Here is a 25,614-nt window from a genome sequence, read left to right on the forward strand (position 1 = left end):
CACCCAGGCGCCCCAATTAAAAACACATTTAAGAGATACCTGATCACACAGATAGAAAGCAAAAATGGTAAAATGCAGCAAAGAGTTCAAAATATACGTAGAAGCCAAATTTATGACATTAGCAGAAAGTCCAAGCAAAGCGAACTGGAAGCGCCACGGTGGGGGTCTCAGCCCTGGGACGCACTGGAGCATGTCCAGGACTAGGCGCTGCACATCACTCTCCACATGTGGCTCCTCATCTAAACGTCATTCCAGCTGAAGAGGACTGACAACCCCGAGCCCTGGCTGCGTCTACTTACACAGATTGCCAAAGAGCGAACCAACCTCTGGTGGCAGAAAGCTGCCCACGGGAGGCCCAGGGACAGGGCCGGGGGGAAGGGAGGGCTCACTCAGGGCAGTGGGGGGAGATGCGCTCCTCTTCTTGACTGTGCAAGGGTCACAGCGCACACGTCAGAGTGTGCCCCTGCCATGGGCGCAGGCCGCTGCCCGTCTGTCCTGCCTTAGTGAAGCTGATGACAGGAAGGCTCTGCGAACTGGGCACCCTCTTGGGCAGGGACAGGATTAAACAAACCGACAAACCACGCCAGCAGGGGAGCTGTGGAGCCAGTGGCCACAGGGCCCTGCTCACCGCCGCCCCTGGCAATTTTACTACTACTGTCCAGCAGGAGCGCGCTCCTTCCCTCTGCCTGCTTGAGGAAGGCCCCTTCCCAGTGCCAGGCTCGGGGGAAGCGGAGTTGGGGAAACACAGACTAACATGACGCTCCTAATGGCTGCGTCTGCACCAGCAACAGTCACCTGGCCTCTGGGGACCCCCCATTTCTTTCTTTCTTTCTTTTCTTTTCTTTTATTTTATTTATTTTTTGTGTTTGTGTGTGTGTGAGGGCAAGAACACAAGCTGGCAGAGAGGCAGGCAGAGGCAGAGAGAGAAGCAGGCTCCCCACTGAGCAAGGAGCCCGATGCGGGGCTCGATCCCAGGACCCTAGGATCATGACCTGAGCCGAAGGCAGCGGCTTAACCCACCGAGCCCCTCAGGCGTCCTAGGACCCCCCATTTCTAAGGTCTGCCTGCTGCCACAGAAGCTGGCTCAGGTGTGGGACTCGCCACAAACACCGCGGCGCCTTCCCGACACGATTTCCCGCTTCCGTCTGAGGCCTGCGCCAGCCCCACTCAGCCACGTGGCCAGGGCAGAGCCCGCCCCGCCTCTGCGTCGCAGCACGCCCCTCGCCGGACGGGCCATCTCCCTCCCTCTTCCAGAGTGCCAGCAAGTCCTTGGGGAGGGGCCATCTCCTGCCCATGCCCAACGGCACCGCAGCTTCGTGGGAGCCTCTCCTGCCTGCCCGGCTAGGGGCCCAGAGCCGGGCAGACAGGAGGGGCCTCACTGCTCCCTCTAGCATCTCCTCCTGTTCAAAGACAGCCCCTCCCCAGGGCCCCAGCTTCCTCCTAAGCCTTCTCTCCTCTGCAGACCACCCCATCTCCGTCTGCTCCCTCCCGCCTCACGCCCTCAGCCCACAAACAGGCTTCAGGCGGGCTCATCCTCGACCAAGCTCCAGCCACGTCTCGCCCCAGCTGCTGTCTGCTCTGGGGCGCTGCTCATCTGCTGTTCAGCCGATGGGCCCCCGAGCTCCATGGGGAGTGCCCTCCTGCTCCCAGGGCCGCCCTCTCCTCTCTGACAGCAGACGGGACACTTCCCTTGCTCCTGGACCCGGTGTCCACGTGCACACAGGTGTGTACTCTGTCGACCCTCGGCTCCTCTCCAGGCCACTCCTCCCCTGCCAGGGCCTCACCCCTTGTCTGGCATCAGCCACCACCCGAAGCAGCAGACGGGCTGGGCAAGCTCCCTCCCATGAGCCCACTGACAGCCTGGAGCACGGAGCGGGTGATGGCACGGAGTGGGTGATGGGACGGCATTCCAGGCACAGGCAGCCCGCGGGAGACCTGACGGGCTTGCCTTCCCCCCAGCCACCAGCCTGTGTAGCTGCAGGGCTTCCCCGCACACGTCCTGTCTTCTCGGTGGCTCAGTTTTATCCCAAATGGAAAGCCGCTGAGAGGCAGGCCGCTGGCCTAGCTGGGCGGGTGGCAGTAGGCATCCCCACAAGCACTGCCCACAGCAGTGGTCCCGACCCCTCATCGCCCCAGGATTCCCAGCTCCCTGAGCCTGCAGTGACAAGCTGAGGTCTGAACCCGAGCAGGGTTCATCCTGAGTTTGTTGGAAAACACATATCAGATACATTTCCTACCTCTGCAAGCAAAGGCTGAAAAGTCAGAATGTCAATTTTTTGCTCCACACATTTCTTAAGTCTATCTGGTATTGGATACTGTGGAAGAAAGCTTGGAAGTTGTCGTCTTGAGTTCCTAAAAAAAAAAAAAAAAAAAAAAAAAAAAAAAGCACAAGTCAAAATTCTTAATCACCCCGTGTCTCAGACAAGCCATTTGCACTCAGGCATCCTTCTCTGCTTTGGAAAGAATAAAGGTCCTTTGAGAACCAAAAATAAATGTGAGCTGGCGCGAGCCTGGAGTTTGCAAAGTGACTTCAGGAGCTTTCCCACGTACCAGCTCTCATGGAGCCCTCTCGCGTCCTCCAGCGGAGGAGAGCAGGGCCACCGTGCCCAAGCAGCCCTCTGAGGCCGCACTGAGAGCACAGGTCCGGAGCTCCCGGTCCGCTCTCACAGCGGCTGTGAGCCTAGAGCATCAGGACTCTGCGGCAGGAACGCCACAACACATTCAGCAAAGGCTGCTCTGTCTGGGTCCTGCTATTTGGCCTGGAGTTTGGGGACACTGGGGATCCCCCTCGAGCTTCTGTCTTTCCCCAGAAAGATGTGTGTGGGGGAGTCACTGAAGTCAGCCACCATCAGGATGAGGAACACAAGTCCTGCTGTGGACAGGTCTAACGCAGCGCGGGAAGTGACTGGCAAGCAGCAGCAGGAGAGACCGTGCGAGGGCGGCGACACGTCACTGGGAGGCCCAGCGAGCCTCTGATTACGCGCACCCGCATGCACTGAAGAAAGGCACTGCTCCCTCCTTCCAACCCTGCGCCCAGCTCCTGCCTGAGTGCCGCGGGTGGGGGGCATGTCGCTCTGACCCCGTGACCCCACAGTCAGCTCCGGACGAGAAGTTTGCTTAGAGAGAAGTTCTGTGGCAGAAAGGCCCTCAGAGCCACCACGAGCCGCACAGGGGAGGCCTGACACCTGCCACCCACGACGCGGGTCTGTGGCAAGGGCTCCGCCAAAGCACATACATCAAGTATGTGTGGAAGCAGAGGCACTCGGTAAGCAAGAGCCAACTATTGATTAGGAACACAAACACAACGAAGGGGACACACACTGTGGGGTCCTCCTAAGAGACAGAATCGTAGGAAACACACATCCCTGGCCCCCCGAGAGTGAGGACAGAAAGAGGCGCAGCCCCGCTGCCCCCGGCGTCACGCCAGGATGCGGGCCTCTGCAGCAAGCGCGGCCTGCGTGGCTCTCACACCGCGCACACTCGATTCGCACGGCTCTCCACTCACGGCACCTTTTCTGTGTGGTCACCACGACTGTAGTTTTTGTGGGTGTGAGCGCGGTGGCACTTCTCGACTTCTTCCACGAAAACGGCTCTCGGATGGCTATAAGCGACTCCTCCTGGCTCACGACCGTCACCTCGAGGAACCGGCCGATGACGAAGCTGGAGAAGCAGAGCAGGAGGAGCTCCCGGCAGCGGCCGGGGTCGCTTGGAGGAACGAGAAGATTCAGATTCAGACTGACTTACAAGTAAGGCATGGAGATCCGGAAGAACGGCCCTGCGCGCGTGTACAGGTCGGCTACGAAACCACGGTGACCCTTAGCTTTGCGTGATTTCTGTCAGAGAACATGGACTTGCTAAACCAGGCTCTTCCCACAATAACATCAGCCACTGAAACTACTCGGTGGTTCTCAAACTTCAGAGCAATAGGGAAGGCGCCGTCAGGGTTCTCAAGTTTCAATCGGGATTGTAGAATGGTACCAAAAATAAACAGCTTTTGCTTTATTTTCTGCCCAATTTCCTGCTGCTGCTCCAAGGCGGGCTCTCCCGGAGGTACCACACTTGGTGCTCACCTGCTGCCTTCCACCGAGTTCTGCGCTGTCACATCTGAAAGGTCATTTAAAGAGGCGGCACTGCAAGCTCTGACTAAAGGGCTGTTTGTGGGAACGGCTGCCCCAGCCATGATGGCAGTGGGCTTGAAGCAAGGTGGTTTAATCAGAGCCACATTAAAGAAAAATCTATTTCATTTGAGACAGAGGGAGAGAGTGAGAGAGCACGGAGCAGGGGTGAGGGGCAAAAGGAGAGGGAGAAGCAGACTCCCGCTGCTTCACCGCCCGAGCCAGCCAGGTGCCGAGTCAGGTCTTTAAAAAAGATTAAGAATTAGCAAGGGTAGAGAACTGGAGAGGGCTGCTGAGAAAGGAAGCGGCCTGCTGCCTGGACGCGGGACTGGGGGGTAGATTGGGATTATACACGGTCCTCCCAGAAAGGGAGGCCTCAAACTCCTGTCCCCGGAGCTTGGACCTGGCCAGCTGCCCAGCTGGAGATGAGGGGCAGGAAGGCCTTAGCTGAGGGCACTGGAGGGGAGGTGAGGAGCCGTGGCCAAGGGGCTGAGAGTGGATGGACTCCAACAGGACTGAGGGTCAGAAACGGGTGAGCGGGTGGGGGGTGTGCACAGGTTGTCAGGCCAGGGGAGGCAACGCTCTGGTCAGTAAACTCACTCAAACCATTTTCTCCAGCAGTGCTTTTCCTTCTTTTTTATTTTTCTCATCAGAATAGTTAGGAATACTTTTATAACCTCCGACCTAGAGCATCACCCACGATACCTAAAGACCCAAATACACGAATGTCCCCAAGGAGAACCCACTCCCAGCCCTCCAGCCACGTACCCCGCATCGCATGCGACCACAACCGGGGCTCTTGCACCGGGAGGGATGAGCCCTTCTGGCTCCAGCTCTGTCGTCTGCTTCCCCTGCCTCCTCTCTTCTCTGTCCTCATCTTCTTCACAAGCACAGTCGTCTGGGAGACGGAATTTAAATCCAGAATTAGATCAGAAGCGAGGCAGTCTCGGACAGTGGTGGCAGGCTAGTGAAAATGCATGCGGACACACAAAATGCCAGACAGGAGGTGACAAAAACATCAGTGGACAGCGGCCAGCCCTTCCTGAGTCTGGAACCACTTGCAGGAAGCAGCACATCTAAAGGGTCTGGGCCGAGCTATTTTTGTCTTCTGCTCGGTCCCAAAGACAAGAGCCCAGAACCAAAAGAGCCCAGCAGGTGCCGTACCAGGCCCAGAGCCCAGGGAGCGGCAGCACCCTGTTGCGCAGAGCCCACGGGCCTACGGCCGGCTGACCGGACACAGCGGCAGGAGAACCATCTACCTGGAGAGACGTCTCTGCTGTTCACACGACTCTCTGACGCTTGACAGGTTGTGTTTTTTTGGTAGCTCTCAAGTGAGTCAGTATTTTCATCTGAAAAATTCTTCTCCTTCCTGGGAATGGGAACAAGAGACCCTCCTGGGCACTTCTGGGTTTTCTCCAGCGTTTGAAACCTGAATTGTTTAGTTTTATCCCAGCCGGCCAGTTTACAGCTGACTAAGTTTTGAGGAATATCTCCTTTGTTCCTGGAAAAAGAAAATGAGCCATGAATACAAACAAGATTCCTGAAGCTAAAATCGTCAGCTGCCATAACACACATAATTCACTCTGGGTGAAAAGTGATTGTAAGTAGCTTTATGAATAGAAGTAAAAAGGATATTTTAGGGTGAAAAACTTCTGAGAGATCTCTATGAAGGAAAAAATAAACAGCCAAAATGAAGCTGGTTCTACAGAAATTCCTTTTTTTTAAAAAAAAATTCTTAAATCACAATTTAAAAAAAACTCATTAATGTGACTATAATTACTTATTTATTTTTAAAGATTTTGTTTATTTATCTGACAGAGAGAGATCACACGCAGGCAGAGAGGCAGGCAGCAGAGAGAGGAGGAAGCCGGCTCCCCGCTGAGCAGAGAGCCCGATGTGGGGCTCGATCTCAGAACCCTGGGATCATGCCCTGAGCTGAAGGCAGAGGCTTTAACCCACTGAACCACCCAGGCGCCCCGACGTGACTTTATTTAAATGACAGACTTGGGGCACCTAGGTGGCTCAGTGGGTTAAGCCTCTGCCTTCGGCTCAGGTCATGATCTCAGGGTCCTGGGATCGAGTCCCACATCGGGCTCTCTGCTCAGCAGGGGGCCTGCTTCTCCCTCTGCCTCTGCCTGCCTCTCTGTCTGCCTGTGCTCGCTCTCGCTCTCTCTGATAAATAAAATAAAATCTTAAAAAATAAAATAAAATAAAATAAATGACAGACTTACTCTATCCAGATCACCAGATTTTTACTTTCTCCTTCCTTTAATGTTCCAAAATTTGTCATCCTTGTGACTTCAATACCACCTTTGTTCTTCAGTAAAAGGGCTCCGCAGGACTCATCAGCAGCCTCTTCAAAGGCAGCAGGGTCCCTGCAGAGAGCACCCCAAGAACAGCATCACCCGGAACAGCAGACACCCGGAAGCTCCACCCCTACCTCCCAGCCACATTCCTTTCCGCCGCGCCACACCCCACCACCGGGCCACGAGCGACGCGAGGGACGGACCGTCCATCCCCCAGGGACGTACGGCCACAGACTACATACAGAGTTCCTACAAAGACTTTTGGAGAAGAACAGCAAAACACCTTGAAGAAGAAAATTACAGATTCTCAAAGATCTAGACAAAGGGAAGTGGCGCGGTGGTAATATCTTGAAGGAGCTCCTGATTCTGGGAACGAGCTGGGGAGAGCGCGCTCGATCCTCTGCTCTTCAGGCCGCCGGGAGGGGTGAGGGGAGGCACCCTCCCGTCACGGACCCCGCTCCCCCGCGTTCTGTGGACACTGGCGGGGAGCAGGTGGCTTCAGTCCTCTCACTGCGCTCCCACAGTGCTCATCTAGAGAGTGGGGCCCCGGCCACACACGCGGTGACGGTCTCGACCACACTGGCATCCCCTCCTCAGGCAGCTCCTGGCCCTCAAAGGCCTCCCGTCCACACATTCCTCCCTGCCGGGTCACCCCCAGCCCTTCCTTTCTCTCCTCATCCACAGTCCGCGCGCGGACGACAGCAGCCGGCCCCTCACGCCTCCCTCAGCTCACACGGCCTCGCACGGCCCTCACCCAGACCCAGGGCGCCACTGGGGACGGCCGACAGCTGCCAACGGAGGGCCGAGAAGTAGGAGCACAGGAGGGTGGGCAACGACCGGAGGGTTTCCGGCTCAAGCCACCCGGCACACACAGGCGGGGGCTCCGCTTTGCGCTCAGGAACTGGTGCCTTTTCCAACATGCACCTGGGCACCCACACAGCGGGTCCGAGAGGAGCGTACACGCAGGGCTGACACCGGGGCCTCTGGACCAGCTCGTGGAGAGAACCCGCACAGAGCCTCACTGCCCCACGCCGTTGCCAGGAGCCTCCCCTCAGGGGTCCGGAAGCCTGAGTGCGGTGACAGCACATGGGCTCTGCCAGGGCAGAAGCGCGGCAGTGCCCCCGGGGCTGGCGCAGGGCCTGGCACACAGGGCACCGACTGCCCTCCTGCTTCAGGGCGGCAGCTCATCTCCACTGTAAAGCCAGGAAACGGGAACCGGCCGCTCACAGGAGGGGAGCTCCCCGGACCCAGCACATTCCCTTCGCCGACCACTCACCTTCTAATCCCCTACACGGACCAGGAGGTTACGGGGGAAATTCCGAAATCACAGGATTTGGGCTTGGCTCACAGCCAGTGTCTCCCCAAATGAATAAGTAAATTTAAAAAAAAAAATTAAGAACCTACTATGTCCAACATGTTCTAAAAAGTACCGACACGTGAAAGAACAAAAGCTATAAAACCACCAAGACGCGAACACTGCCGATGCGAGACTAAGGATTAAGAAGGAACTGTTAACCTCAACTTTAACCAACCACAGAGACCGCTGAAAACCTTCCAGAAGACGCTTTCCCCCTTTGACCACACAGCGTAGGATTTGGACAGGCTATTACTGAGCTTATTAAAGCAACTCTTAAAATACACTTCAACTGGGCCTCTCGCTCCCAAAGAAGAAAGCGGTTTCCTCGTTACCGTCTTTTCACGGGGGTCATGCACAGGGCTCTCCAGACATAGCACGACTGGCTGCTCTCCACCACCACGGCACTGACCACGTCATGTCTTCGAGGCACGTATCCCTCAGCAAGCTTCAGAGAGTCCAAGGTGAAAAAGATGCTGTCATCTATCACCCCGTTTCTACCGCAGAGGCTAGAAATGCAGACCTGCAAACACAGTCATTGAGGACGGTGTGAACATGGGCCACACCAGAGCCTGACTCTCCAAACCAGCCCGTCTCGGGTTGGCCTCCAGAACCAGAAACACACACTGGTGAGCTGTTTGGCAACACCTCACCTGGGCCCCGTTGCAGGCAAAGTGCAGCCTTGGGAGGGAGTGGGGGACCCTGGTCTTGGAGAAGCGAAGCCCTGAAGATTCCATCAATGTGTGAGGGCCCTCAGAGCCAAGGCTGAGGTTGTGCAGTCAGAGCGCGTCGGGTGGCCGGTGCTCACTCCCCGGGTCTCCGCCCCAGCCCAGCACACGCTGCCACCTGCACCCCTGAAAACTCGTCTCCAGCACCAGAGCACGCCGGCCTCTACAGCTCCAGTCCTTCACCCACCGTCTCCCTCCCAGCAAGCAGAGCGTCGGCACCTTCTGCACGAACTACAGAAGTAGAATTTCATCGTGCAAGCATGCCAGGGGATCTCCAGGGATCTCCTTAAGGAAATCCGCATTCTCAGCAAGGAAACAGCTGGACTTCCCGACGCACCCAGGGGAAGCCTGGGCCGGAGGGCACAAGGTAAGGTCGGGCGAGGGCCGGCACCTACCCTTTCCACGCGCTTGTACCTCAGCGGCTTCACGGAGATGGCCTCGCTGTTCCACGTGCCCGGCCGGATCCAGTACTCCGCCTCCACCCAGTCTCCCTTGCAGGGCTCGAAACCTCCAAGCAGGGAAACCATGGTGCTTACTTGGTAATGTTGGTCATACCAAAGTATACACGTCATTCTGAGGTTATGATACACAGAAACCATTTCTCTTCTACCCAAGAAACCCATTTCCAACCTTGGTTTTTCTTCTGGGTTTCCCCAATTAATTGGAGCTGTGGATGTTACAGACTTGCCTTTCTGCAGCCTTACCCTCTCCAGCCTATGAGGGCAAAGACAGGGAGCCCAGAGAGGTTTGTGGCTTACATGGTCAAACACCTGGTTTGTGCAGTTTCGGGATCCCACGTGGTTTCCAACACTCCCCACGTTTTTCCTATGCGCTATTCCTAATTGCAACAAAATAGGCTCAATAGCACATCTCTTCCACCTCTAGCCTCTAGGGAGTGCGACTCAAAGTGGCCAGCAGTTTCTCTAACACGGGCCACTGCTCTGTCAGTTCTTCCCAGAAGCAGTGTGAGTGCCCCCCACCCCCACCCCCACAGGTGACAAAGGGCTATGCGCTCAGACCTGAGAGTAGGGGTGTCTATGCCAGCTCCGGTGGTGGGGGCAGGGAGCACTCAGTGGCCCTGCCAGATCCTGGGGGGCCGGGGGGGGGCAGGCAGCTGTGTTGCGGCCTGCAGGAGGCAAGGTGCCCTAGGCTGCCACTGGCTGGCGGGCGGGCACGCTGGGCAACTGCAGGCTCAAGGACATGCCGTGGCATAACCGTCCGTCAGTCCATGACACAGGAAGCACCGTCTGAGAGGGTGTGTTATGGTGCACGGTGTGAAGCTACAACTGGTTACCACGTTTTTGTCATTTTGCAGTACTTTTGACAGCCATCGGCTCAAGGAATAGAAGGACAGGGACACCCGGGTGGCTCCAGCAGGGAAGTGTCTGACTCTGGCTTTCGGCTCAGGTCACGGTCTCAGGGTTGTGGGCTGGAGCGCTGCCGTGTAAGGCTCCATGCTCAGCGGGGAGTCTGCCCGGGGGTCTCCCTTTCCTTCTGCCCCTCCCCACTGTATACGTGCACTCTCTCTAAAACAGTAAAAATAAAAAACACACAAACAAAACCCAAAACCCAAACTGAATTTGTTTCTCAAGAAAGCTGATGATAAACACCTGAGAGCCCAAACATCTCCTGACAGGGACCGATCAGCACGAGGGCCACAGTGGTACCACTGATGGCGTGGAACCAGAAGAGACACATGGGCTAGAGCCGTCGGCTTCCGGGCAAGGGGCGTTTTAAGAGGACAGGCCCAGAAGCACAATTTTACAGGTTAGGACATATTTGTATGTTGACTTAAAAACCATGACTTTGTCAAATACTTAACATAATTCCACTAATTTTTTATTCCAAATCTCTTCAGATACACATGAAAATGAAGCAATATGCTAGTTTTATAAACAGTTATCTCGAAGAGAAAAGAAACAGCAAAACAAATTCAAATAATAGTGTGATTTTTTTCCTCCATCAGATTCATGGAATCAGGGATGTCTAGGGGGCTCAGCTGGTTAAGCATCTGCCTTCAGCTCAGGTCATGATCTCGGGGTCCTGGGACTGAGCCCCGAGTTGGGCTCCCTGCTAGTGGGGAGCCTGTTTCTTCCTCTGCCTCTGCACCTCTCTCTCAAAGAAATAAAATATTTAAAAAAGAAAATAAATTGCAGTTATTGAAAATACAGCTTGTAAACAGAAAACAGCGACACTCCTTTCTACCAAAGCAGCAGAGGGAATGAAGCCACGAGGCCGCCGGAGCCTGCCTGGCACCTGCGGCGTAGAGCTGAAGTCGTATGATGGGAGTCCACACTATCCGGCCTGTGCTAAGTCTTCCGAGAAAGCCCTGATGTTTAACTGGGTAAACAGATGCTCTGTAATGGAATGACTGAAGTGGACAAGACGTACCAATTTACAGCATCTGTATCTGACTTGACACTCAAAAAAATCTTAGAGACAACTCATTTGATGAGTTTTAATTTATGAGAGCATTTGATCACCTTTGCACTCATAGAGGCAAACAAACAGGCCCTGTAAAAACATCTGCGCTGACATAGTTAACAAGTCTCAATAGAAAAATACCAGACTTGGAGCGCCTGGGTGGCTCAGTCGTAGAGCGTCTGCCTTTGGCTCGGGTCATGATCCCAGGGTCTGGGCATCGGGCCGCATCAGGCTCCCTGCTCAGCGGGAGGCCTGCTTCTTCGTCTCCCACTCCCCCTGCTTGTGTTCCCTCTCACTGTCTCTCTCTCTGTCAAATAAATAATTAAAAAAAGAAAAAAAAAGAAAAATACCAAACTTAAGGATTTTGTAGAGTTTGCTCTGAGCTTACTAATATTTTCTCAATTAAAAGTGTTATAGCCTATAGAGAGAGCCAGTCAAAGGCTTCAGTTTCAAGTTTATTAACCATAAAATGCAGTTTGGAGATTCCAAACCACTGAATAAAAAAATGAAATTTGATACTAAAAAAAATTTATGTTTCTAATTTTATTAATTTTTTTGTTTTTAAATATTAAGGTTTTATTTACTGGTTTGAGCGAGAGCGCGAGAATGTGTGCACATGGCGGGGCGGGACTTGGGAGCAGAGGAAAGGGAGAGAGAAGACCACAACCAGGCTTCCGCTGAGCCGAGTGTGGGGCCCAGTTAAGGGGGCCTGGATCTCATGACCCTGAGATCATGAAAACTGGGCTGAAGTCAAGAGTCAGACGCTTAACCAACTGAGCCACCTATGCGCCCAGTGTATGTTTTTAATATTAGTGACATGGTGTTAGAAATGGTGAAAGATTACAATGCTATTATGTGTCAAGGATATAACGACTGAATAATATTAAGTGGTTTTAAAAGGCCCAAGTATTCTTTTTCTAAAAAAAGTTTCGCAGTTTCTGAATAACGCTACTTGAAAGGTCCGCCAGTGTAGTAAAATCCGTCTGCTCGTCAATATGCAAGTATCCAAAAAATGACTTAATTCCTTTTCACACCCCTTCCCACTTCTCAGTGTGTACCAGTGTGGACACTAAGTGACGGGATCACCCCGGCTATGACTCCGGCCACGGGAGAGGAGAGAGCCGCCGTCAGAACACGGGTGGGGGTGTGATCCTGACCTCTCTCCCCTGCCTTCTGCCGGTCGCTGGGGGCTCTCCTTAGGCTAATCCCAACCCAAAGCCAGAGGGCAAGGCTGGGCGGTCCCTACCGGGCAGACAGAACGGGAAGGATACAGAAGGGCACCAGAGGCTGCAGAGCTCCGGCCGCAGGAGAGGGTGTTCGGAGGGCTGGGCTCCAACCCGGGAAGGAGGGACCAGCTGCTGGGTTGGGGTTCTCAGAGAGAAAATCTCGGGTCCTCAGGGACGCAGGCAGATGAAGAGCAGGGCCTGAAGAGGCGCACTGGTCACTAAGGCACACCCCCACGCACGGCATGGCACCCTGTCCTGTGTGTGGCACCGGTTCCTGGGCCTGGTGAAAGGGCTCAGAGGAAGGACCCGGGGCACGTGTTCTTTACTACACAAATGGGTCCATCAACCAGTTTAATTTGACAAGAAAAAAATAACCTGACTCGTGACCTGGGCGGGGAGCTCGGGTCACGCCGGTTACGTGGATACGCAGATGTCACAGGGCTACCCACTGCTTGCTCTGAGAAAAAAGAGGAAAGAAGTGGGTCTGTCGCACAGTTGGGACTCTAAACCCTGCTCTTAGGTGACTTCTACCCAGAGTCATTCTGTTTCCCAGCCACATCCACAGACATTCGAGTTTCTCAAAACTGGGGGCCAGGATGGCAGTCACTGGCATCTAGTGGTCAGAGCTCAGAGATGCTGCTGAGCACATTCCACAATTCACAGGGCAGTCACCAAAATGGAACGGGCAGCCTCCAAGGTCACAGCGGAGCACAAGAAAGCCTGCTTGAGGCTGAATGCCCAATTCCATTTTAACAGCCTTGGGCCAAAGGGTTAAGGAGTAACTGGGTATTCATGTGTAAAACAGCTTGTGCTCTTCCCCCACGTTAAGGACTCTCAGGAACAGGAGGAGGGCCCCTGGCTGGCTCAGCGGGGACAGTATGCACACAGAAAAAGAATTCCCATGAGAGTTATCTGTAGGCTGAGGTCTGAAGAGTCATCCACAGAACTGGGCTGAGGTCCACCACCGCCTTTACAGTCTGAGACTGAGGGGACTCTGAGATCCTGACACCTTCCCTCCCACCATCACACCCTTCAGTACTCACAGGCTCACACCTGTCCCCAGTGACACCCCTTCCTGAGGCAGCCAGACTTGCTCAACTCCCACGCACGCTGCGCACAGCTGCAGACTCTCGAGGTCTTTGGAAGGGTCCGAACCCAACCTGAGCTTCACCTGGCCCCTCCTCACAGAGCCCTTGGTCCGCTCTGCACACAGGGACGCTGGGCCTTACGAGCCCCAGAGGAATCCTAAGCCGCCCACCTCCTGCCCTACCACTCACCAGTTCCTGCAGAGCAGAAAACCGCGTCCTGTCTTCTCCCTTCCATCAGAGCACATTCTACGAAACTGTGCCAGGCCCAGTGTAAGCCCTTCCAATATTTGCTGAACGAATGCCAAAAAGCACCGGTGTATCCGGACTCTCCCTTAAGTAAACGAAACGTCTAGCCCAATTCTTCCTCCTCCCACTTTCTGATCAGGGATGTGCACCGGAATCCCGCCACCTGTTTGTGCAAATAGTTTGACAGAAACCCACTGCACCTTTCTGCTCTGGTGCTGCCTACGGGCCTGTGTTCATGCTGCCATCGACCTCGAGGCAAGGAGCTGCAAGAGACCACGTGACCCACAAGCTTTACCATCTGGCCTTTTCCAGAAAAGGCCCATGACCTTTATTTTGGACGCCCATGATCTTTTTTCACATTGTGATTTCTCTTCCAAGGATGTTCTTTTGCTGTGGAGGTCAGGCCGTCAGCTGTTTGTCTCTGTGGGCCTGATTTTCTCAGCTCAAGAAGACTTCAGAAAATCTTAATAAAATGCCTCGACCCGTGCTTCAGGTACCAGTCCTCATGGTCAACTACTCCAGCACCTTCCAACAGTATCTGCGGCATGAACTGTGTCCCCGTCTGGGAGTGGCCTCCTGTCACATAGTTACAGGGACCTAGCAATTCCCTCTGAAGCTGAGAAACTGTAGGATCGGTTTTGCCAGAATTGAGAGTTTTCTGGCAGAACAGAGATTTAAAACCCCCAGCCATCTGTCAATTTCATTTTGGAAGCTTCCAGGGTTAGCAACCAAGGTCAGAATCCCAGCTTTTACACCTAAGAAAAGTAGAACAGCAAGTGGCCAGGGGGCTGAGCTCATCTACCTCCTGCACTGGGCTCCCGGGCAGCTGAGGTGGGAGAGAACTGTGGCTCTCCCTCTCTCAGCGTGTGGCTGGCAGGGTCAGCAGCTGGAATTCAGCTCGGAAACCACCCTGCCCATGCAGTTTTCCAATCTCGCCCAATTCCAAGGCATGTACTGGTCTGTTTCTCCTTGGGAGAAAGGTCTAAGGTCTTCCTCATCTCGCTCCCCTACTGGGTTACTCCCCACCCATCGCTGTAGACAGCAGTACACACTCAACTGTTGCTGAACTCACGAATGGCATTAACAAATTACAAACTTACACGTAAAAACAAAATCTGATAGTTAAAAATAAATGCAATTAAAAACGGATATACACTGTGGGAAGGACAAAGCCATCTCCAAGTCCTATTTTAAAACATCCGAAGTACTGTAAAAACAGAAGGTGCCTTGTACATCTATGACGCCGTTGACTTAGATTAGTAATGATACTTACTTGAAAGGAACAATTACCCAGAAATTAGTGACTCCATTCAACAAACGGCACAAAACAAATCACAGCAACCTACACTACCTATGCCGCTGGGAGCCGGCTCCCGACGAAGGCATTGTCATCTGAAAACCGCTCCATAAACAAAGCACGCTCAAATTTGACACTTTCCTGTGTGTAACTATCTCAAAGCTAATTCATAAAATTAAAAAAAAAAAACAAACAGAGAAAATTTCATCTCAAAAGTGAGCAGAAACCCATCTGACATACCTTCGCAAACACTCTCCAGAGAGAAGTATGTGGTCTGACTGATGTAGCCCGCGCCCTCCATCAGCGAAGTCACACAGCCGATCAGCACGTGGGGGCCGGATGGCGACAGGCCCCCGCCCTGGCTCTTGCTGTCGCCTTCCCACTTATCAGAGACGGCCTCCACCTGTAAGACAACCTGCTGCTCAAACCGCAGGCTACAGGAAAGTATCTCTCATGAAGACAGGTATTCCAAACATGAGAGTGCATTAATAGGGTTACACAGTGCAATCAAGGCCAGTTTATCCAGAATACAAAGAAGTTTCACACGTGAAAAGTGATCAGTATAATACACCACACATTGGTAAAACAAAGGGAAAAAAATACACGAAATTCTCAGCTGACGCAGAGAAAACATTTGACAAAACAACCCCCTTTCATGAGAGAACGCTCCAACCAAGAATTGAAGGAGATTTCAACATGATTAAGCCCACATAAGAAAAACCCACGCCTAACCTCACATTTAATGACAGAAAAATTGAAAGGTTTTCCATTAGGATAAGGAACCAGGCAAGGAAACTTTGCTACATCTGTTCAAAAAAAGTATTCAGGCCCTAACCAGAGAAACTGGACAAGAAAAAGAAGTAAAAGGCACTTAAACTAGAACGAAAAAGTTAAAATATTTGTTTGTAGTGGTATGATTTTATATGTAGAAACTGCTAAATATTCCATAAAAATCTATTAATTTTTTAAATTTCAGCTAATAAATTCAGCAAACCTGTAGAATACAAGATCAATATAGAAAAATCCCTCTCCTATATGTGCACTCACAATGAACGAGCCCAAACCAGAAATCTGGAAAACAATTCCATTTACAATATCGTCAGAAAATAATAAAACACTTAGGAATAAAGTTAAGCAAAAAGATGAAATACATACACTAAAAGCTACAAAATGTGGCTGAGAGAAGTTAAAAAAAGACACAGACGGACAAAGCATTCATGGACTAGGAGACCTAATAGGAAGGTACCAATACTATCCCATGGGATGTACAGATTCGATGTAACCCTCTCGAAATCCCAGGAACATTTTCAATGGTATTCTAAAGTTCACATGGACTCTCAAGGGACCCTGAACAGCAAAAACAACCTTGAAAAGGGAGAACAAAGTTCTGTGAAGCCTCAGCAATCAAGAGCGTGTAGCGCCATAAAGACAAACTCAAGACCGATGGTAAAGAGTGTGCGCCAGTGACCTTCACAAGGGCACGGAGACCACTCAAAGGAGAAAAGGTACCCCACTGTGCGGTCCTCTCGAATAATGGTGCTGATCGCAGGGTGGCTCAGTGGGGTAGAGCCTCTGCCTTCGGCTCAGGTCATGCAGGTCATGATCCCAGGTCCGGGGATGGAGCCCCCCGAGCCGGGCTCTCTCCTCAGCAGGGAGGCTCCTTCTGCCTCTCTCTCTCTCTGCCTGCCTCTCTGCCTCCTTGTGATCTCTCTCTGTCAAATAACTAAATAAATCTTTAAAAAAAATCGTGCTGAGAAAATGACACCAACGTGCAAATGAATGAAGGCGAACCCTTACCCAACACCATATTAAAAAATTAACACGAGGTGGATCAGACTTAAATCTAAGAGCTAGAACTATTAAACTTTTAGAAGCAAGCAAAGGTGAAAATCTTCATGATCTTTGATTAATCAATGACTTTTTCATTGTCATAGCCAAAGCACAGTCAACTAAAAAAAAAAAGGATAAATTCCACTTCACCAAAATTTGAAATGTCCTTGTATCGAAGAAAACGATCAACTGAAGCTGAGAAGATAACCCACAGCACAGCAGGAATGCTTGTAAATCACGTATCTGATAAAAGATCAACACCCAGAATATATAAAGAATTTCTGTAAGTCAAGAAGAAAATAAACAAGACAATGAAAATATGGACAAAGAACTTAAATAGGCATTTCTCCAAATAAGGTTTATAAATGACCAAGCACATGAAAAGATGTTCAGCGTCACTGATTATTAAGGGAAGGTAAATCAAACCCACAGCAAAATACCACTCTGTATCCACTAGGACGGCTACTCTCAAAAAAAAAGAAAAAAGAAAGTAACTTGTGTTGGCCAAGATGTAGAAAAACTGGAATCCCTGGGCATTGCTGGAAGGAACAGAAATGGTGCAGCTACTATGGAAAAGTTTGCTGGTTCCTCAAAGAGCTAAACACAGAATGACTATACGACTTCTTTAATTCCACTGCAAGGCATATACCCGACAGAAAACGGGGACTCAAAGACACTTGCTCAGAGCAGCATCATTCACGATACCCAAAAGGTAGAAACAACCTAAGTGTTCAACAGATGACGGTACTAAGTGTAATCTATACATACAGTGGACTATTCCTCAGCCATAAAAAGGAATAAAATTCTGATACAGGTTACATGGATAAACCTTGAAAATACTATGCCAAGTTCAGTAATGCAAATACGCAAGGACAAATATTGCATGATTCCATGTGTGTGAGATACCTAGAAGAGTCAAATTCATAGAGATAGAAAGTAAAACTGAATTATTGTTTTAGGAGCGATGGTAAAATTGGGAAAATGATGATAATGGGTATGTACCTGTCACTGGGTTGTATACCAAAAATGGTTAAAATGGTAAATCTTATGTATATTTCACCATAGTAAAGCTGTGTAAAAAATAAGGAAATTCCACATCCTTCATGAAATCAGTACATACTACCTAATGTGGGCAAAGCAAGCGAAGGTATGAGCACACTGTTCAAGTGACTCAGGAATCTACTGAAAAGCTGAGAGCAGAACCCAAGGAGCGCTCCGAGCCTGAGGAAATAAAGGACAGCGGGAGTACACGCGATTTCTTTCTTTCGGTAGCAGTGTAGGCCAGAGCAACCTTCTAAAACTTTCTGCAACGACAGAGACATTTTGCGTTTGTGCGGCCTGATTTGGTAGCCACCAGCTGCACTTAGCACTGAAAATGTGGTTAGTGAAGCTGAGCAATCTTAAATTTTATTTACTTTTAATACGTTTAAATGTAAATAGCCAACACATGATTGATGCTATCATCTTGAAGGATGCAATTCTAAAATGTTACTTAAATGTACTATTTTTTAAAAAAGATTTTCTTTATTTATTTGACAGACAGAGATCACAAGCAGGCAGAGAGGCAGAGATAGAGGAGGCAGCAGGCTCCCCGCTGAGCAGAGAGCCCCATGCGGGACTCGATCCCAGGACCCTGAGATCATGACCTGAGCCGAAGGCAGAACCCACTGAGCCACCCAGGCGCCCCTAAATGTACTATTTTTAAGATTTAAAAAGATAATATTAAGCATTAAACTGCCATTTGCTAACTAGAATAAAGTATACCTCAAACATTTTTTTTGAAAGATTTTATTTATTTACTTATGTGAAAGAGAAAGAGTAAGTGAGCAGGAGGGAGAGGGAGAGAGAATCTGAAGTAAGACTCGGTGCTGAGCACAGAGCCCAACACGGGGCTTGATCCCATGACCCTGAGATCATGACCTGAGCCAAAAACCAAGAGTTGGACGCTCAATCGAAGGAGCCCTCCAGGTGCCCCAAACCATTTTTTTTTTTTTTTTGAGAGAGAGAGAATGCACGTGCGCATGGGGCTGGGTGAGAATGGGAGAGGGAGAAAGACAAGTTCAAGCAGGCTCCACGCCCAGCAAGGAGCCTGATGTGGTGCTGATCCCACAATCCCTGAGATCTGGACCTGAGCCAAAATCAAGAGTCCGATGCTTAACCTTACCCCAGGCCCTCCTCATCTAAATCATTTTTTAAAAAGAGAATTTATTTATCTGACAGAGAGAGAGAGAGAGATCACAAGTAGGCAGAGGCAGACGGAGCCAGGGTGGGGGTGGGGGGAAGCACGCTCCCTGCTGAGCAGAGAGCCCGATGCGGGGCTGATCCCAGGACCCTGAGATCAGGATATAAGCCAAAGGCAGAAGTTTAACGGACTGAGCCACCCAGGCGCCCCTCAACCATTTTTTAAAAAAAGAATTTATTTATTTGACAGAAAGAGAGCACAAGTAAGCATGAAGAAAAGCAGGCTCTCTGCTGAGCAGGGAGCCCGATGTGGGGCTTGATCCCTGGATCCCAGAATCATGACCTGAGCAGAAGGCAGCCACTTAACCAAGTGAGCCACCCAGACGCCCCTCATCTCAACCATTTTTAAAAAGGAGTTCAACTCCCTAAATTTGCCAACTACCAAATTATATGACAAAACCCAGCAGCTTTCCTACATATGAAGAAAAATACTAATTTAAAAATTTAGGGGGCACAGAGTTGGTGCCATAAGTTGAGTATCTGATTCTTGGTTTCAGCTCAGGTCTAATCTCTGGGTCACAGGGTTGAGCCCTCCACTGGGCTCCACACTGGGCATGGAGCCTACTTGAGATTCCTGCTCTCCCTCTGCACCTCCTGCTCATGCTCTTGTTCTCTCTCTAAAGTAAATAAAGAAATCTTTAAAAAAAAAATACAAAGCAAAGTCATATTGATAATGGAATATAAACACTAAAGTTCTTGGAAATAAAAAATTTGTAGAATCTAAATAAAGGTATTGAGCTACCAAAAGAAGATAAAGGAGGCTTACGTAATCGGGGAAGTTGTCTCAGGAGATGCGAATGCGTGATCTACTGGTCGCTCGGCCTAAACGGTTCCACAAACTCAGTGCTGTCCAAAGAGATTCTGAGCTGAATAGGAGGGACAATAGAATGACCCCAGTGTTCACCCAGAATAATCAGAGAGCGGGAGAATGCTATCCACGTCGAGGAGGGAAACCCGCCTACCACCCAAGGATGAGACAGTGCCGCGAGGGCCGACACACAGGCATGAGGACCAACAGGGCCCCATACAGATGGGGTTCTGGTGTATGATAAAGGGACACTCTTGATCAGAAGGAAAAAAGTGGGATGACCGGTCAGCTCCTGAGAGAGAAATGTCTGGTTCCCTCTTTCAGCCTGTATAGCATATAAATTTCAGGCAGACTAAATATTTAAATGTCAATAGACAATTTTCAGAGAAAACTTGACTGCATATGTCTAAGAAGTGGAACAAGCCTCTCTAAGGATTCTTAGAGGCCAAAAGCCACAAGGAAAAAAGATAGACACATTTAACTACATAAAACAAAACTTGAAAAAATAGTCAAAACATAATCTCGGGAGAAGCAGCTACAATACTTTCATATAACAATATTCCTTAAAAAGCTCTCATTTCCCAACAAGACAAGGATGTGCACTCGTCCCACTTTTATTTGCTGGAGTACTGCAAGTCCTAGCCACAGCAGTTAGACGACATACAGAATAAGCAGCATCCAGATTGGTAAGCAAGAAGTTAGCATACGCAGATGACACGATACAATATACGTTTAGAAAACCCGAAAGGCTCCACCAAAAAACTGGAACTGATAAATGAACTTAGTAAAATCACAGAATACATATCGATATAGAAAAATCTGTCGCATTTGTATACACTAATAATGAAGCTGCAGAAGGTGAACTTGAGAAAGTCATCCCATTTACAATTGGATCAAAAACAATAAAATACTTAGGAATAAACTTAACCAAAAAGGTGAAAGACCTGCGCTCTGAAAACACTGAAACCCTGAGGAAAGACACTCAGGACGCTGCAGGAAATGGAAGCACATTCCACGCTCACGGGTTAGAGGAAAAATACTATTCAAACGTCTATACCACCCAAAGCAATCTACACGTTCCATGCAAGCCCTCTCAAAATGCCGACAGCACAGTTCACAGAACTAGAACAAACAATCCTGAAACTCGTATGGAGCCACAAAGACCTCGAACGGACAAAGCAATCCTGAAAAGGAAAAACAAAACTGGAAGCATCACAACTCCAGACCTCGAGTTACAAAGCAACAGTAATTAAAACATTATGGTCCAGGCATAAAAACAGACACAAAAATCAAGGGAATAGGATAAAAAACCCCCAGAAATAAACCCACAGTTACAGGGTCAGTAAATGTTCGACAAAGGGATGAATATCCAATGGGAGGGAAGCAGGCAGTCTCTTCAACAAATGGTGTTGGGAAAACTGCACAGAGACATGTAAAAGCATGAAACTGGACTACACTCTTACACCACACGCAAAAGTAAACTCAAAATGGATGAAAGACCTAAATATGAGGCCTGAAATAACAAAAATCTCAGAAGGGAGCACAGGCAGTAATTTCTCTGACACCAGTCATAACATCTTTCTAGATGTGGCTCCTGAGTCAAGTCCCACTCCTATTGGGACTTCATTAAAATAAAAAGCTTGTGCTCAGCAAAGGAAATAATCAACAAAACTAAAAAGCAACATACTAGGGGCACCTGGGTGGCTCAGTGGGTTAAGCCTCTGCCTTCGGCTCAGGTCATGGTCTCAGGGTCCTGGGATCGAGCCCCGCATCGGGCTCTCTGCTCAGTAGGGAGCCTGCTTCCTCCTCTCTCTCTCTCTCTGCCTCTCTGCCTACTTGTGATCTCTCTCTGTCAAATAAATAAATCTTAAAAAATAAATAAAAAGCAACATATTCAATGGAAAAAGTTATTTGTAAATGACATCTCTGATAAATAGTATCCAAAATATATAAAAATTTCCTTTAACACCCCAAACCAAATAATCCAATTAAAAATGGGCAGAAGACATGAACAGAGATTTCTCCCAAGAAGACATCCAGACGACCAAGAGACACATGAAAAGATGTTGGACTTCTCATCAGGGAAACACGAATCAAAACCACGATGAGACTCAATGTCAGGCTGGTCAGAATGGTCACAAGTAACAAGTCAGGAAACAACAGGTGCTGGCTAGGATGTAGAGAAAGGGGAGCTTCCCGCACTGGTGGGAATGCAAGCTGCTGTAGCCCCTCTGGAGAACAGTATGGAGGTTCCTCAAAAGTTAAAAAGAGGGCACCTGCCTGGCTCAGTCATTGGGCTGCTGTCTTTGGCTCAGGTCATGATCCCAGGTCCTGGGATAAAGTCCCCCATGGGGCTCCCTGCTCAGCTGGGAGCCTGCTTCTCTCTCCCTCTCCCTCCTGCTTCCCCTACTTGTGCTCTCTCTCAAATAAATAAACAAAACCAGAAAGAAAGAAAGGGAAAGAAACAAAGAAACAAACAAACAAACAAACAAACTGGACCCTTATCTTTAAAAAAAAAAAAAAAAAGCTGGGGCACCTGGGGGGCTTAGTCAGTTAAATGTCTGCCTTCGGCTCAGATCATGATCCCAGGGTTCTGGGATCAAGCCCCGCATCGGGCTCCCTGCTCCGAGGGAAGCCTGCTTCTCTCTCTCCCACTTCCCGTGCTTGTGTTTCCTCTCTCACTGTGTCTCTGTCAAATAAATACATAAATAATCGAAAGTAGAGCTACCCTATGATCAGGTCATCGCACCACAAGGTATTTGCCCCCAAAATACAAAACCATGAATTTCCAGGGTACACGTATCTCCTACCTTTACAGCAGCATTATTTACAACAGCTGAATTATGGAAGGAGCCCACGTGTCCACCAAGAGATGAGTGAATAAAGAAGAGGTAGTGTATAGCCATACACAAAATGCAATACTACTCAGTCATCAAAAGATGAATCTTGCCATTTGCAACGACACGGATAGAAGCAGAGGATATTCTGCTGCACGAAGTAGAGAAAGGCAAATACCATATGATTCCACGCATACGTGGAATTTAAGAAACAAAACCAATGAGCAAAGAGGGAAAAGAAGGCAAAATAAACCGAGAAACAGATTTGTAATTATACAAAATGACAGTCACCAGAGGAGAGAGGTGCAGGGATGGGTGAAATAGGTGATGGTGATTAAGAGTTAAAAAAACTTTTTTATTTTTATTTTTTTTTGAAATTTTATTTATTTATTTGACAGACAGAGATTACAAGTAGGCAGAGAGGCAGGCAGAGAGAGAGGAGGAAGCAGGCTCCCTGCTGAGCAGAGAGCCCGATGCGGGGCTCGATCCCAGGACCCTGAGATCATGACCCGAGCTGAAGGCAGAGGCTTCACCCACTGAGCCACCCAGGCGCCCCTATGAACCGTTTTTTGAAGTGGAAATGACATTTCACAGAGAAATTCTGAACCCCAGTAGTTTTCCTCCCAAAGACCAAAGAGTCAAGAATGGGGAGAGGGAGAATGAAGCCTGGGCAGGGTGACACGGTGAGATCACATTGAAAAAGCAGCTATGCAAAGAAAAATTTTCCCTAAAGAACAAGTTCTTTATTATATTTTTAACAGCTTATGACAGACTGTGGTGACAGCTGCATAACTCTGTGAATATATTAAAACACTGAACTGTATACCTCAAGTGGGTACGTAGATTATATCTCAATAGAACGTTTTCTGAAGGTTTTACTTATTTATTTGACATACACAGACAGTCGGCAGGGAGAGGCAGAGGCCGAGCGAGAAGCAGACTTCTGGCTGAGCCTGAAGCCCCGAGCAGGACTAGACCCGAGGACCCCGGGATCCTGACCTGAGGACCTGAGCCCAAGGCAGATGCTTGACTGACCCAGCCACCCTGGCGTCCTGTCTCAATAAAACTCTTTTTTCCCCCCAAATATTTATTTATTTATTTATCTGACAGGCAGAGATCACAAGCAGGCAGAGAGAGAGAGAGAGGAGGAAGCAGGCTCCCCGCCGAGCAGAGAGCCCGATGCGGGGCTCGATCCCAGGACCTGGGGATCATGGTGGGAGCCGAAGGCAGAGGCTTCACCCACTGCGCCCCGCAGGCGTCCCGGTAATACTGTTTTTAAGTAAAAATAATTGATGATAGAGTCCACTAATTATGTCTGCCAACCGGATTACAAGGGCCCGCTCTTTCTGCCCCGTGGACTTTGTGGGGCCTGCTGGAACAGGGCTCCTAAATCGAATACGCCTGGAGGCTATGGTCCAAGGCCATTCTTGGTGGCTAAGAGCGGGGCCCCTGGAAGCAGGGGTGGACACAGCTCTTTCTACTCGCAAGCGCGTGCAGGCGAGACGCGCGCTTCCGCGCACAAAGCCAAGAACAAGACAGGGACTCCCGGTGGCACACGGAAGCAGACCGGGGTGCCTGGGGGCGTCGCCGGTGCTCCTGGAACCGCGGCTGCGACCCTCGCGCGGACGTCACTGGCCGCAGAGTCCGTGGGATGCTGTGGCCTCGAGGATTGAAACTTCCCGAAAAGCAACCCGCTAAGGGTGCAGGTTTGCCCGAAGAAAAAGAGGCTCCAACGGTTCTCCATCTGCGCGGATTTGCAAGCGCTGAGCCTCCTCCGCCACCCGCCTTTCCTGCTCAGCGACCTCCTTCTGCGGAGCCGGCGTCGCGCGCCCAAACTGCCCCGGAGGTCTCGGGGCAGAAAGCGAGGGCGCCCTGGGCAGGCGCGCCGCACCGCGCCGCACCGCGCGCTCGGCCTGCGCACGCCCCGAGGCTCCCCGAAGGCCGCGCTGCGCAGCCTTACCCGGACGGCTCGCAGTCCGCGGGACACCCGGTCCTCTTGCACGACCGCGATGACCTCCTGGCCCACGTCGAGCAGCGCCTTGCTGGCCACCGCGTCGCCGGAGAAGTAGACCAGGTCGTCGATCATGCCGTAGTCGCTGCAGTACCTCGTCACCACTCCCCGCACGCTCCGCAGCTTCGGATCGCCTGAGACGCACACACGGCGCTGCACGACCCGGGGAGCCCGCCCGCCCGCAGACGAAGGCGGGGTCCGGGAGCGCGCGGCCGGGGCCCCGGGGCGGGCTTTGTCCTCCGAGACCTCCCGGTGCCCGGGCCAGGGGGCCGCAGCCCAGCTCTCCGGGCCCGCTCCCGGGGGTCACGCGGAGACCGGCTCCACGCACGCGGCGGTCTGGGGGTGCGTGACCGAAGCGGGTCCAGCGCAGAGCCGGCCCCTTACCGCGAGCTGCCGGGGTCGGGGCCGCGCGGGGTCGGGGTCGAGGCAGCGCGGGGTCGGGGTCGCGGAGGGTCGGGGTCGAGGCCGCGCGGGGGCGGGGGCGGGGTCGCGGAGGGTCGGGGTCGGGGCCGCGCGGGGTCGGGTCGGGGGCGGGGTCGGCGCACGGACGGCTCCCGCGGCGGCTCCCCGCTCCCTCCGGACTCGCTCCGCTCTCCAGAGCTCGGCGAGACCCCCTGACCGCCGGCGCCCACGGGGAGCACGGGCCGCTCGGATCCCCGCCGCCCCGCGCCCGCGCACACGCCCGCCGCCCCGCACGAGGCCGCCCTCCGCGCCCCGCGAGGCACCTTCCGCGAGCTCGGCGCCCGGCGTCGCCGCGCCCTCGGCCGGGCCGTCCGCCCTCCTCCAGAAGAACGCCACCAGCTTGGTCGCGAGTCGCAGCATGGCCGGCCGCCGCCTCACACGCCGCCCCGCCGCCGCCGGAGGAGCGTCCGCACGCGGCCGCGCGCTTCCCGCCGCCCTCGGCCAATGGGGCCGGCGCGCCCGCGCCTGCGCACCCCGCTTCGCAGCTCGGCCAATCAGCTCGCCGCAGGCGCCGCGGCCGTTAGCCGCTGGGGGTTGGCCGTTGGCGGCCGTGGGCGCGCGCCGGGCGAGGCGAGCTGCCGGAGGGCGAGACGTCGTGCTGGGCGCCGGGTGTCGCGCTGTGGGCGGGGCCTCGGGCGCGC

General features: G+C 51.6%; 1 protein-coding gene across 1 annotated transcript in view; it reads right to left on the reverse strand.

The window, feature by feature from the left end:
- The window catches only part of MOV10L1 (Mov10 like RISC complex RNA helicase 1), a 60,693-nt gene extending 35,302 nt beyond the window's left edge, over positions 1–25,391 (reverse strand). Inside the window, exons 1-10 of the mRNA XM_045087596.1 lie at positions 25,237–25,391; positions 24,461–24,645; positions 15,025–15,187; positions 8,899–9,011; positions 8,111–8,298; positions 6,347–6,490; positions 5,375–5,616; positions 4,884–5,013; positions 3,511–3,705; positions 2,238–2,352 (exon numbers count right to left, since the gene is read on the reverse strand). Coding sequence (XP_044943531.1) covers positions 2,238–2,352; positions 3,511–3,705; positions 4,884–5,013; positions 5,375–5,616; positions 6,347–6,490; positions 8,111–8,298; positions 8,899–9,011; positions 15,025–15,187; positions 24,461–24,645; positions 25,237–25,333 — 1,572 coding nt within the window. The 5' untranslated portion in view covers positions 25,334–25,391. The remainder of the gene's footprint in view (positions 1–2,237; positions 2,353–3,510; positions 3,706–4,883; positions 5,014–5,374; positions 5,617–6,346; positions 6,491–8,110; positions 8,299–8,898; positions 9,012–15,024; positions 15,188–24,460; positions 24,646–25,236) is intronic.
- Positions 25,392–25,614: the final 223 nt, after the last annotated feature.

This window comes from Mustela putorius, unplaced genomic scaffold, assembly GCF_011764305.1.
Source record: "Mustela putorius furo isolate JIRA1106 unplaced genomic scaffold, ASM1176430v1.1 tig00001419_pilon_pilon_pilon, whole genome shotgun sequence".
NCBI lineage: Eukaryota > Metazoa > Chordata > Mammalia > Carnivora > Mustelidae > Mustela > Mustela putorius.